Source organism: Daktulosphaira vitifoliae, unplaced genomic scaffold, assembly GCF_025091365.1.
Source record: "Daktulosphaira vitifoliae isolate Bord-2020 unplaced genomic scaffold, ASM2509136v1 Scaffold_1, whole genome shotgun sequence".
NCBI classification, from domain to species: domain Eukaryota; kingdom Metazoa; phylum Arthropoda; class Insecta; order Hemiptera; family Phylloxeridae; genus Daktulosphaira; species Daktulosphaira vitifoliae.
In genome coordinates this window covers 30554402-30567974 of record NW_026099572.1, presented here as the reverse complement: position 1 = coordinate 30567974, position 13573 = coordinate 30554402, and the positions used below count along the sequence as shown (strand labels likewise).

Genomic DNA, 13573 nt, shown 5'->3' with positions numbered 1-13573 from the left:
TATAACAATTATTAGTGTTTATTTTTAATAATATTGCAGTAACTCCCTAAAAAGATCACTTACATTAGTCACCGGATAAATTCTTTGTATATATTAATAATATTGTAGTAACAGGCGGAAAATTTTTTTCCTATGAGTTTAACAAATGAAGATTTAATTTGATTAATTTTTATTTGCCGCCTATTAAATTATTAGAAGAGTGTATTTTAATGTTTTTTTAGCTGAGATATAACAACTGTTCAATAAGTTTTCGGTTTTGGTTTTAAATAATTATTGGTTTGGTTAAGGTTTTGAAAACGGCATTTGTTTCGTTTGGAAGATCCTGATAAATTCCGTGTTATATGATTAAAACAGGTGTTCAAAAACTCGTTTTAGTTTATGATTGTATATATAAAACAACCACTCAATTCAAATAGTTAAGTTTACAATATAAATAGTTATATTTGTAGCACAATTATTAAACTTGTAATCTAAAATTACAAGAACGCCGAGGAGGGTCCACCATGGGCCGAGGTAAAGCCGGAGCACCAGGGATTTTGATACCTTATCCTAGGGGAAAATGTTATACATAAGATTTATAATTTAGTACAATTATTAAAATTTATTAAATATTACAAGTTATCATGAACAGATAAAAATAAAAATAAAATTAACTGATAAATAAAACTACATATCAAAATGTACTAAATTAAATATATGATTCAAGTATATAACCTATTGTCAATGTATATATCACAAAAAAAAAACAGTTTGAAATATTAAAGTTAAGATAGACATTATAAAAGTAGTTATGAAATAATAGCCAAAGATTCAAGAGGGAAATATATATACACAATATCATAAATTTAATGTTACTCCATCAGTCAAAAAATGTATAGATTGAAAATTATTCAAATAATATTACTTCAAGCGATAAAGTGTTTTTTAATTCTAGTAAGCATTATGTCCACAAAAAGATAAGACAATTTAGAATGCTTTACCATTATCATGTGTAATAAGCTGTGTACAGACAGTCATGCATCCAACGCCTTAGGTTTCCTTTCAAAAAAATAATTGACACTATGCGGGAATACATTAGATCAAATATACCATATTACATTTTGTTCAGAATGTCCAAGTCCAGGTAACATTTGTCATCATTTGTCAATTGAAAATTTACTCCTCTATCGTGAATTTGTAAAGACACGTAAAAATTTGATAAGACGACGATGATAAAGAGAATGAATGATGTTGAAGATAATTTTGAACATAACCGTGATTTTTTTTTATCCCGGCTTGATCACAATTGGGAAAGGGTATTTGACAGTGTGGCCGTTGACAGATATGGTATTTAGGATAAGAATCACAGGTGGTAGGAAACATGTCTCAATTTAATAAATAATTATGTGTGTATGTGTAACACTGACCCTACAAATGTACGAAGCGCAAAGTTTGAATATGGTCACCTGGTACCTTATACTCATGATAATTTTATTACGTTACATACTCAATTACAAATACAACGAAATACTGAAAACATATGTTGATTTCGTGTATATTGTATATACAGAATGATCAATTTATTATCAACCTCTCAAATACTCGCAAAATAAATACTATAATGGAAAATAAATTATTGATTTTTTTTAATTAAAGATTTTTTTTTGATGTGTCGGCTATTATTAATTTTTAAAATAATGTTTAATAAATTATAAGAGAGTCATATTTATTCATTCATACACGATTAATTAGTTTATTTTATAGATATTCTTCTCCTTCTTTTTTCTTGCCTTAATTCCAACTACTTGAAGTCGGCCACACTTATCCTTAACTTCCACTTGACATGATCACCCACATCATCTATGCTCATGTCAGCTGGCCTCATATCACATTCAATTACATTCCTCCATCACTTTTTTGGTCTTTCTTTACCTCTTCTTCCTTCAACATTCATTTCTATAACTGTTCTTACGACTTCCGATTCCTCTTTCCTCATAACATGACAAACCATCTAAGTCTATTTTCTCTTATCTTATATACAATTGACGTTACACCTATAATCCCTCTTATATGTTCGTTTCTTATCCTATCTTCTCTACTCACTACACTCATTCTCTCCTCTAATTTTTTATCAACTGCTCAACACTCTGAATCATACATCATAGCTTTTAAAACAGTATTTCAGAAGTTATTTGCAATATATAGTATTGACCGATGGTAAGCAGTAAGTGTGGTAGTACTTTCAATGTTAATATGCTAACCAAAGCCCCTGGTTGCCGAAAATAAAATTCCTAGATGTGATAGCTGCACCTTTGATAATATACAGACAGGATTGCTATTGTCCTAATAAAAAAGGTTTATCTGATTTTCAATTTGGAACATTTAGCCACACCTTTTCTCTATATAAAGACCGTTAGTGGGGAATGATGCGGGGATCCGAAATCCTCTATTTTACCCTACTTACGATCACACGCAATATAAAAAGCGGTAGCACAGTGGGGTCGCGGCAGTGTGGACGTGGCTTAGTTGGGACAAGTATAGATGATATCTGACAGTGATTATAATCACTATCATAAAAATCGCTGCGACGCAAATCTGTAGATTGTATTTAATTTTAAAAAATTGATGGATTATTCCAAAAGAAAAATTAACTCATATTTCCTTATTTATATGCTGGTTAGAAGTTTTATGAATAATAAATGTAACACATGAATAAATATTTAATAAATTAAAACTTATTTATTAAATATTGAATCATTTGTTCAACAATGGTCATTTGTACATAGACGATAGTTCGTCACGATAATTTTTTTTTTAACTTATAGTACGTAATATAAGCTTTTATTTAACATATAATTAAAAGGAGCATCATTTCTTGAACATTTTCAAAAGTTAAGTTGAACAATTTACTATTTTGAATCCCCCGTGGACAGGTTATAGTGAGGTATTAAAAAAAAAAAATTAAAAAAATTGGATCACATAAATATAATTTATAATGGTGAATAATTCAGCGTAGATTAAATTATGAAAAACCAAATTAATAACGTAAATTGTTTAGTGAAAAAAAAAAGAACATGTAATGCATTTATTAAAATGTAGATTTACAGAAATAATGAAAAATTACGAAATATTATTATCTACCCTAGTACATATATACAACAAAAATGTACCACCACACTATCAAAATTGTTTGATTGAATTATTAATTGATTCACTCAATAAATCAAAAAAAAAACCCAGCACAGTGGTGTCGTGGCATAGTTGGGTCCAGTATAGATGATATCTGACAATGATTAAAGTACGAAATTTTTTTTAATATTTAAGTATATTAGTAATTTTTACCATGAAGACAAATCTAGAGGTCAAATTCTTTTTTTTTTTTCAAATTAAAGTATATTACATAAGCTTTAATTTAAGATATATATAAAAGTTTCAGTATTTCCAGAACACTTTCAAAAATTAAGTTGAAAAAGTTCTACCTTCTACATGCATTTATATGTTTTGAACACCCTGTATTAAGGGAAATGGTCCAATTAAAAAAAAAAAGTATGTTGAATGAAGGAAGTATATAAATATTATTTCTTATAAAAAAATTGTATTGATCCATACATTTTTCAAAAAGTTATAGTATTTAAAAGTTAAAAATGTAAAATATAAAATCGATAATTTTAACACAAAAATAGCATACGTAGCCATTTTCACCGTGAAGATAAAATAAAGTCCGAAATTTCTTTTTTCCATAATAAAGTATGTTACATTAGCTTTAATTTAAGTTATATATAAAAGTGTCAGTATTTCCAGAACACTTTCAAAAATTAATTTTTTGTGAAAAAGTTTGTCATTTTGAATCCCTCCTTGTGGGCAGGTAAAGGGTCTAATTAATAAATAAAATTCATCAAATGGTATTTAAAGACATTATTCATCTATATAAAAAAAAAATTATATTGATTTGTTCATTTTTGAAAAAGTTATGGCAGTTTTAAGTAAAAAAAATTGAAAAAATTTCGAAAATTAGCGTTTTTTATATTTGTAATCTTTTGGGGGATTTTCCCCGTTTACGGGGAGCGAGGGTTTTTTTTCAATTTTTGAGGGTAAAGTCTTCGACTAGATACGATTTGTGATATTTTGACATATTGTTCATCAAAATCGGTCCAGCGAGAGCTAATATCGAGCGTTCACAGGCACAAAAAAAAAATAATAAAAAAAACACATCATAGTAAAATTAATTTCTCTCAGCTTCGCATCGAAGCTAACATTAAGAAAACCCACGCGTTTTTATTTTGTATATAAATAAAAATAAAAACGTAAAACCAACTGCGACATGATTTATAAGATGCCACATAACACAATGAATTAGAATAATCGTGAAGCAATATATTTATTTTAAATTGAAAATTTATATACAAAACTAATAATAGAATTAGCAGGATGTTCAAATTCATTTGGAAATAGTTAAAACAGTTGAATTGTAAAGTACTACTATATTATAAAATATATTAGCTAAATTATCTCTATTTGTATTTTTTCTATTAAATAAAACTGTTATTAAAATACAATTTCTAACAGAAATTATTAGAATTCGTTATACAAAATAATATTATATAGTACAAAAAGTTCTTGTTAGCAAAGTGAAAATTTATTTAAAGGATTTAATATCATTTATATATTGTAAAAAAAATTACTAAAACATAAAAAGATACGCCATTTTGGATCGAAATATTTTTATACCATTATAAAAAAAGATTTATACATACATTTATTTACTGACAAATGAATATTATAAAATTATGTTACGTACATTCGAATATGTTCATTTTAAATCACCTAAAGTATCAAATGAGTTAGTATTAATATTATTTTTTTTTAATGGAATTTTATTCTATAACTTTTGTAATTATTGTTGCTTTCGTGTTGAAACCATATGAAGCAAAACTAAGTACAGATTATCATGATGATTATAAAAACTACATCAATACTGTCATTAGTTACATTCATTCACAAATTGTATTGAATGAAAAGCAAAATCTAAAACTAAATCAATGTTTTAAAAATAATATTTCTTTTAGACAAGCTTTCTTACCAGAAGGATACATGAATGATTTCAGAGATAAGTATTCTTATACAATAAATGTACTCAATTTCAAGTATACAGGAATACTAAAAAAATTCCTCAATTACATAGATATTATTCTTCAACAATGTAAGCAATTTCGTGATGAAAATTTATGGGAAAATTTTATTTGTTGTGTAACATCACTTGTAGAAGAAGTGAAAAATTCCAAGACTATGTTTGAAAACCTCTATAACGCAATGAAGTTTATAAGTGAAATAGATGTAAGATATGTGTTTAATGGAAACAATGTACCAAATGCTATAGTTGATGAAATTGATTTTTTTAAACAATTTGTCTTACAATATACATCAGAGACTGTATCATTTGATCTCAATAGCTTACCAAATCTTAAAGACTCTGAAACGAAATTTAAGAATTTAAATGAATTTTATGCAGTAGCATCAGAAAAAGTAAACATTATGTTTCAAAATAATAATTTAATCGACACTTTTATAGAAACTAATTCGATAACAAATCAAATTACGGAATGCTCTAACAAAAATGATTCTTACTTAGTCTATTTAACATGTAGTAATCTTAATGCGTTTTATAACGAAACCATAGACATTTGGTACAAGAATCTTGGCTTTGACCTTTTTTTTAACCCTATTATACCCAAGTAAGTATTCTAACATTTAAATATAATTTCTAATTTTATATTTTATATAAATCACTTTATGTATTATATAATAAAAAATAATTGCTTGTAGAAAATATTTCTTAAAATTAAAATTATATTGAAAATATTAATTTTATTTTAAAACGTCATAATATTTTATTAAAATATATGAAACTATTTAACATGTAGCACACTTAATTCATTTTGCAACCATAAACATTTGTTACAAAAACTTTGGTTTTGAATAATTCCTCAATCCAATAACGTCTGAGTAAGAATTTCTACATTTAAATTTATTTCATATTTTATATTTTATAATTTTAATACGTATTTATATATTTAATGAATTAATAGCTTGTAGCTAATATTTATTAAAATTAAAATAGTATTAAAAATATTACTCAATAATAATAAATATTTAACTCAAAGGATTTTTAGTTAAATAATTTCTATATTTTTTAGTTTTAATTGAAAATTTTTAATATATTTTTAGTTTTAAACTCAATAGATTTATTGAAAATATATGAAATTTACATTTTAGTTTAAATTAATATATAGTTACACAATTTCAAAAAACGTTTAATAGTATTCTAAGGCCCATGTAGAAATTAATAAATAAATATATTAGGATATATAATATTTATTTAATAGCATTATTTTATTTTATATATTTTTAGATAAATACAGTAGAACCTCTCTAGTCTGCCCTCGGCTAGTCCGTCATTCCGGCTAATCCGACCGTTGTCAGAGTCGAAAAACATATCTCGACTTGCTAATGATTTACTCGCGATCGCATGCTACCTCCTATTATTTTCAGTATTGAAATATCTCTCATATTATTTTTGTACATTAGTGTGTACATAAATCGAGACTAGATAATGGCCGTCGGACATTGACTCATATTTATATCAACGCCGACGGTCACCGATAAGTGATAAGGCATCTCGGTTTTATTAATTTGCACTTCCAGAAAGCACAACACGGAGTATTACCATCTGATCCGGATGAAATCCAAATCAGTATGACGGTAATATCCCGATGGCGTCAATTGTGTGTACATAATTTAATTTCAACATGTCAGGAGTGAAACGTAAGCATGTTACTCTTTCATTAAATAAAAAATTAACAGAGTTACAAAGACTGGACAAAGAGGAATCACTCCAAAATATTGCCAAGGAACTCAATGCAGGCGTTACGACTACAAAAGACTGGAGAAAAAATCGGAAAGACATTGAATCATACACAGTGACGATAGATAGTGAAAACATCCTTAAGTATCGGAAAACGTTGAGAAAACCTAAACTTGAATTGCTTGACAACGCGTTGTGGATGTGGTTCTGTCTAGAAAGACGAAGGGGAACCCCGATATCTGACCCATTATAAAAGAAAAAGCAATATCTTTGCACAAAAAATTAGAAGCTGAAAGTGAGTTCGCAGCTAGTGAAGGCTGGATTGATCGCTGGAAAACACGTCATGGCGCACAGTGGAATGAAACGCCGATTTAGGCGGCCAAAAGTATCATTTTTTAAAAGTCACTTAAATTTTTTTTTTTTAGCAAAACACATTAATATCATACTTAAGGGTTTTAATACAAATTTTCAAGGGCATAAGTTGATTTAGTGAAGGTGTAGAGCTATTTTAATGTTATACTTCTAAAATTTATCCGTATTTTCAGTTATTTTGAGTTTATTTTTGTACATTTTTTTTTATGCCTTAAAACATAATTTAAAATTAAAAAAATTTTTTATTCCTATTAAAAAAGATATCCTTTTTCAAATGAAAAAGAAAAAAAAGATTTTTTTTTATTTTTGCGGAATTAAACATATTTATACTTAAAAAAAAATCGAATTTTTTCGTTTTTTTCTCTAGTTTTTCTCGTTTAAAGAGATTAACTAAAAATTACGCAAAATTACACGTTAATCCATACATGTGGCTTGTAGAGCAAGTCATTAGCTATACTATGAAAAAAATTAAAATAGCTCTACACCTTCACTAAATCAACTTATGCCCTTGAAAATTTGTATTAAAACCCTTAAGTATGATATTAATGTGTTTTGCTAAAAAAAAAAAATTTAAGTGACTTTTAAAAAATGATACTTTTGGCCGCCTAAATCGGCGTTTCATTCCACTGTGCGGCGTTCGGTTTGTTTCAATTTCTGGTGAAAAACTATCTGCTGATGCTGAGGCGGCTAAGGAATTTTCCGTGAAGTTTCAAAAAATTGTCAAAGAAAATAAGCTGTTACCTTGTTAAGTTTATAACATAGACGAGACTGGCCTAAACTATAAAATGCTCCCAAACAAAACGCTCGCTGCATCAAATGAAACAGTCGTAGGAACGAAACTTATGAAAGATAGGCTAACCATTGCTCCTTGCAGCAACGGTGATGGTTCACACAAGCTTCCGCTGTTCGTTATTGGTAAATATAAGAAGCCTAGGGCATTCAAAAACATAAATATATCTTCCTTGACGGTTTATTACCGCAATCAAAAATCTGCTTGGATGGATTACAATCTTTTCAAATATTGGTTCTTCGACGAGTTTGTTCTATCTGTTGAAAAAAACTTGAAACAAAAAATGCTATGAATGTGTTAAAGCTTTCATGGATTGTCTTGTCGCTTGAAGTGCTTGAGGATATATCCATGTTTGATGTTGAGTTCTGACGTTTCGGACTCATTGCATAGTCCATCTTCAGAGTGATGGTTGCTAGTCGGTGGCTACAACTATACAATAAACTCTGCAATGAGTTCGAAACGTCAGAACTCAACTGCAAACATGGATATATCCTCAAGCACTTCAAGCAACAAAAAATGCTTCCCGTTCGTGCTCTATTGCTGTTGGATAACGCACCATCACATCCGTCAGAAGAAGATTTAGTGAAAGGTGACATTAAAGATATCTTCCTTCTTCCAAATGTCACATCACTTATCCAAACAATGGATCAGGGAGTGATAGAATGGTTAAAGAGGCGCTATCGTAAAAAGTACATCAGTTCAATTTTAGAAAAGTCCGAAGAAGGTTGTAACATATTTGAAGCTATGAAATCCCTCAACATCAAAGATGCTATTTATACGATTGCAGAGTCGTGGGAGGAACTTAGACCTGACACGCTGAGAAAAGCGTGCATTAGCTATTGCAACTAAGTCAAGAATTTCATCTGTTAAACAAAAATTTATAACTGACTTTTTTTGTAAATAAATTTTTAATTTAACTTTTTTTTTTTTAATTTTTTAATTTTTTATAGTCGTTTATCAGCAGTCGTTGAATACACGGGTATTTTTAAGCTCCGTCTTTCTGTTTTTTTCCCCTTTCTTCCGTTATAGTGGTATACTAATCTAATTTAGTTTATTGTAAAAATGTAACAGTCTTATCCTACAAATCGTCTATTCTATGGATTGCATACATAAAACGTAAACGTAAGTTAAAAAAGTAAAAATCAAAAAAAAAAAAAAAACTATTATATTTAAACAGCAAACGTAAAGCAGTGCCGTGTCGGTTATCCACACGTCATTGCCTGTGGTACTTATCTTGTTGGGCTGTCGCACGACGGCCTCTTATCTAAATTACCGCCGCCGTCATGTCTATAACAACTAACAAAGTTGATAATCACGTTAATCGTAATAATAACACAAATAATCAGCTCTCGCCTATTGTGTTGAATAATACTGCCGATGGCTGGAAAAAGATTCCCAATAAAAGGCAACATTCTTCTTCTTCAAACTCAAATACTGGTTCACCTCCCTCAATCACTACTAGCAAAAAAAGTATTAAACTATTCCACTCTTCAAACCGCTATGAAATACTTAATGATGAAAATGATGTTGAAATCACTCATAATCAGGTTCTCCCTGAAAATAATTCGGAACAACCAATCAAAATCCCTCCCCCTATTTTCATAAAAGGTGTGGAAAACTTCACTGATCTTTGCACTGCTCTTATTGAATTGATTGGAGTGGACAATTTCATATGTAAATCAACAGTAGATCGTCTTAAAATACAAACAAAAAATCCAGATTCGTATAGAACACTGGTACGGTTCTTAAAAGAACAAAAAGCGGAATTTCACACCTACCAGTTAAAAGAAGACAAGCCTTTACGCATAGTGATCCGCAATTTACATCCTACTACTTCGGTGGATACAATAAAAAATGAACTTGAAATTAGACTTTTTGTAGTTAGGCAAGTAATTAACGTTATTCATAAAATTAGAAAAAAATCCCTTACCACTCTTCTTTGTTGACTTGGAACCAAATGATAAATCTAAAGAAATATATGACTTATCCTCCTTATTACATACAAAGATTAAAGTTGAACCCAAAACTATAAGTCAATGCATAAATTGTCAAGATTATGGTCACACAAAAGCCTGTGGTTACCCACCGAGTTGTGTGCGCTGTGGAGCTAATCATATGTCGTCTAACTGCTCAAAGCCTCGTGAACAACCTCCAAAATGTGCACTGTGCTCAAGTAGCCACCCAGCCAATTACAAAGGATGTTCAGTTTACAGAGATCTGCAACAACGAAAAAAATCTACACATAAAAGTAATTTTTTATATGATAATTTTAAAAATAAGAATTTTAATGTACAACAAGACAACCACTCATTAAAAGATTTCCCTAATGTTAACCACACATCTCCAAAACAAACATATGCTCAAATTACTTCCAATAATACTAATAATCAAATTTCTCCACCTTCGTTAGATATAAATAAAGTCATGTCAACTTTCCTCGAAGACCTTAAGTCTCTAATCAATCCCGTTATATCTCTCCTAACAAAAGTTATCTCCAATCTGCTCGATAAGAAAAATGACTAGTCATTCCTTTACACACAATTCATTACTAATCCTTCAGTTTAATGCTAATGGTTTAAAAAACCACATTAATGAACTACAAACTGTCCTTCATACTAAACGGATAGACATTGCAATTATAACAGAAACTCATTTTACTGAATACTCAAATTTTTTCATCCATGGTTATAAATTATTAAAATGCAACCATCCAGACAATACTGCTCATGGAGGGGTAGCTATATTTATTAAATCTTCTATTCCATTCATACCTCTTCCCAATTACTCCCAAGACTATATACAATCCTGTTCCATATCCTTAAAACTTAAAAACACTTCATTTACTATTGCCGCATTATACTCTCCTCCCAAACATAAGGTCACGAACATGTTGTTCAACAATTATTTTAACACTTTGAAAGGTAATTTCATTGTCGGTGGCGACTTCAATGCCAAACACCAAATTTGGGGCTGTCGCTCAAATAACCCCCGTGGTCTTGTTCTACATGATTTTGTATCATTAAAAAAATTGAATATTCTTGCTCCTCCTGGCCCAACATATTGGCCTTTGTCCATTCGTAAAAATCCAGACATACTTGATATTTTTGTAGCTAAAATACCGAATACTTTAAATTATACTATAGACAATATCCTTGAGCTTAACTCTGATCATTCATCAGTCCTACTTACTATTAATTCAACTCCACAAACTCATCTAAGTCATCCCAAGTTATTTCAAGTAAACACAGATCGATATATGTTTCATAATCTTGTTAATCAGAAAATTAAACTAAGTTCAAAACTTAAAAATACTGAGGACATAGATGAGGCTGTAAAAAATCTCACTAATATCATACAAACAGCTGCCTGGACAGCTACTGAAGATAAAACTCCTTGCCAAAACAAAACAGTTGTTTTACCAGAGCTAATAAGAAAATTAATTTCTGATAAACGTAGAGCTAGAGCTTTGTTCCAACGCACCAGACTTCCGTCACATAAACACTTATATAATAAGTTAGCAAATAAACTCAAAAAAATGCTTGCTCAACACAAAACTAACTCCTATAAAAATTACTTATGTAGCCTAACATCTAAGGATGGTAGCCTGTGGAGAGCTACCAAACAAGCTCTTAGATATAAAACAACTAATCTCCCAATTAAAAAAAATAACGGAAGTCTAGCTATCTCTGACTTGGAAAAGGCAGAGTTATTCAAAGAACATCTAGCTGACACTTTCAAACCTCATCCAAATATACATTCACCTGAAATGACTAGTTCTGTAATGACATACCTTGATGCACCTTTACCACTATATTTTCCAGTTAAATGTTTTACTCCAAATGACGTAAAATTCACTATTGCTAGATACCCTTCCAACAAATCCCCTGGTTTTGACCTTATAACAGCTGAAGTTGCAAAATGCCTTCCAAAAAAAGCTATTATACATTTAACCCATATATTTAATGCAATCATTAGACTCTCTTATTTCCCTCTATTATGGAAATTTTCAACTATCATATTAGTTCCTAAACCTAATAAACCCCCTGACCTACCAACATCATTTAGACCAATAAGTCTGTTACCGTTCTTTGCAAAAATTTTTGAAAAATTATTACTTAAAAGAATACTTTGCTGTCTCACTGTCAATAATATACTGCCTAATTCCCAATTTGGTTTTAGGGCTTCTCACTCCACTATACATCAAATCCATAGAGTAGTAGATGTTATATCGTATTCGCTTGAAAAAAAATTATATTGCACAAGTGCGTTTCTTGACATCTCACAGGCCTTTGATAGGGTATGGCATGACGGCCTCTTATATAAATTAAAAAAATGTTTGCATCCCTCTTACTACCTGTTTTTTAAATCCTATTTAACTGATCGTTTTTCTCCAAATTCGCCTTGGTTCTTCAGTATCTGACATAGCCTCTATAAATGCGGGAGTCCCACAAGGAGGTATCCTATCTCCAATCCTTTTTAATATNTTTTGCATCCCTCTTACTACCTGTTTTTTAAATCCTATTTAACTGATCGTTTTTCTCCAAATTCGTCTTGGTTCTTCAGTATCTGACATAGCCTCTATAAATGCGGGAGTCCCACAAGGAGGTATCCTATCTCCAATCCTTTTTAATATCTATACCTCAGACCAACCCACAACTCCTAACACCATTGTTGCAGATTATGCTGATGACAAAGCTATCTTATCCTATAACTCTGACCCACAGATTGCATCCGTCAATTTGCAAAATCACCTACACCTAATGGAAGAATGGTACACTAAATGGCGATTTAAAATTAATCAATCAAAATCAGTTCATACTACCTTTACTTTAAGACTTCTCCCTTGTCCTGGTGTCTCCCTATATGGAGTACAAATCCCCTCCTATTCTTCTGTCAAGTATCTCGGACTTACACTAGATAGTCGGCTCACGTGGGCTCAGCACATTAAAAATAAACGCTCGTCGTTAAATAGCCGTCTGCGGTTACTCAAATCATTAATCACAAACAATAAATTTTCAAACATCAATGTTCAACTTTTAATTTATAAATCCCTTTTAAAACCCATATGGACTTACGGCCTTCAGTTATGGGGAAATGCTAAAAAATCCAATACCAATAAAATTCAATGCTTTCAGAATATTGTCTTAAGAAAACTAATCAATGCACCTCCTTATATCTCTAATTATACACTTCATAACGATCTCAACTTAAAAACAGTTCATGAAGAAGCCATTTCCTACTATAAAAGATTCCNCGAAGAAGCCATATCCTACTATAAAAGATTCCACAGTAAATTACTCTCCCACTCAAATCCCCTAATAAAAAACCTCTCAACCTTGTCCATACCTGGAGACCCACCCAGACGTTTAAAACGTAAGTGGTGCCGTGATCTTCTTTCTACCAATATCAATTAATAATAATATNCTACTAATATCAATTAATAATAATATAATTATGTCATTGGAAATATAAAATAAAAATTCTAAGAAAATAAAAAATTAAAAAAATCATGGGAAGTGTCACTAATGAGTGGTTTCTTCCATCAAAATGTATTCATGTAAATTTTTTTT

The 13573-nt window shown here is 30.0% G+C and overlaps 1 protein-coding gene across 1 annotated transcript in view; it reads left to right on the top strand.

Annotated features, from left to right (window-relative positions):
• Nucleotides 1–4808: 4808 nt before the first annotated feature.
• LOC126893904 (uncharacterized) overlaps nt 4809–13573 on the top strand; it is a 13577-nt gene continuing 4812 nt past the window's right edge. Inside the window, exon 1 of the mRNA XM_050664455.1 lies at nt 4809–5711. Within this exon, the coding sequence (XP_050520412.1) occupies nt 4846–5711 (866 nt within the window). The 5' untranslated portion in view covers nt 4809–4845. The remainder of the gene's footprint in view (nt 5712–13573) is intronic.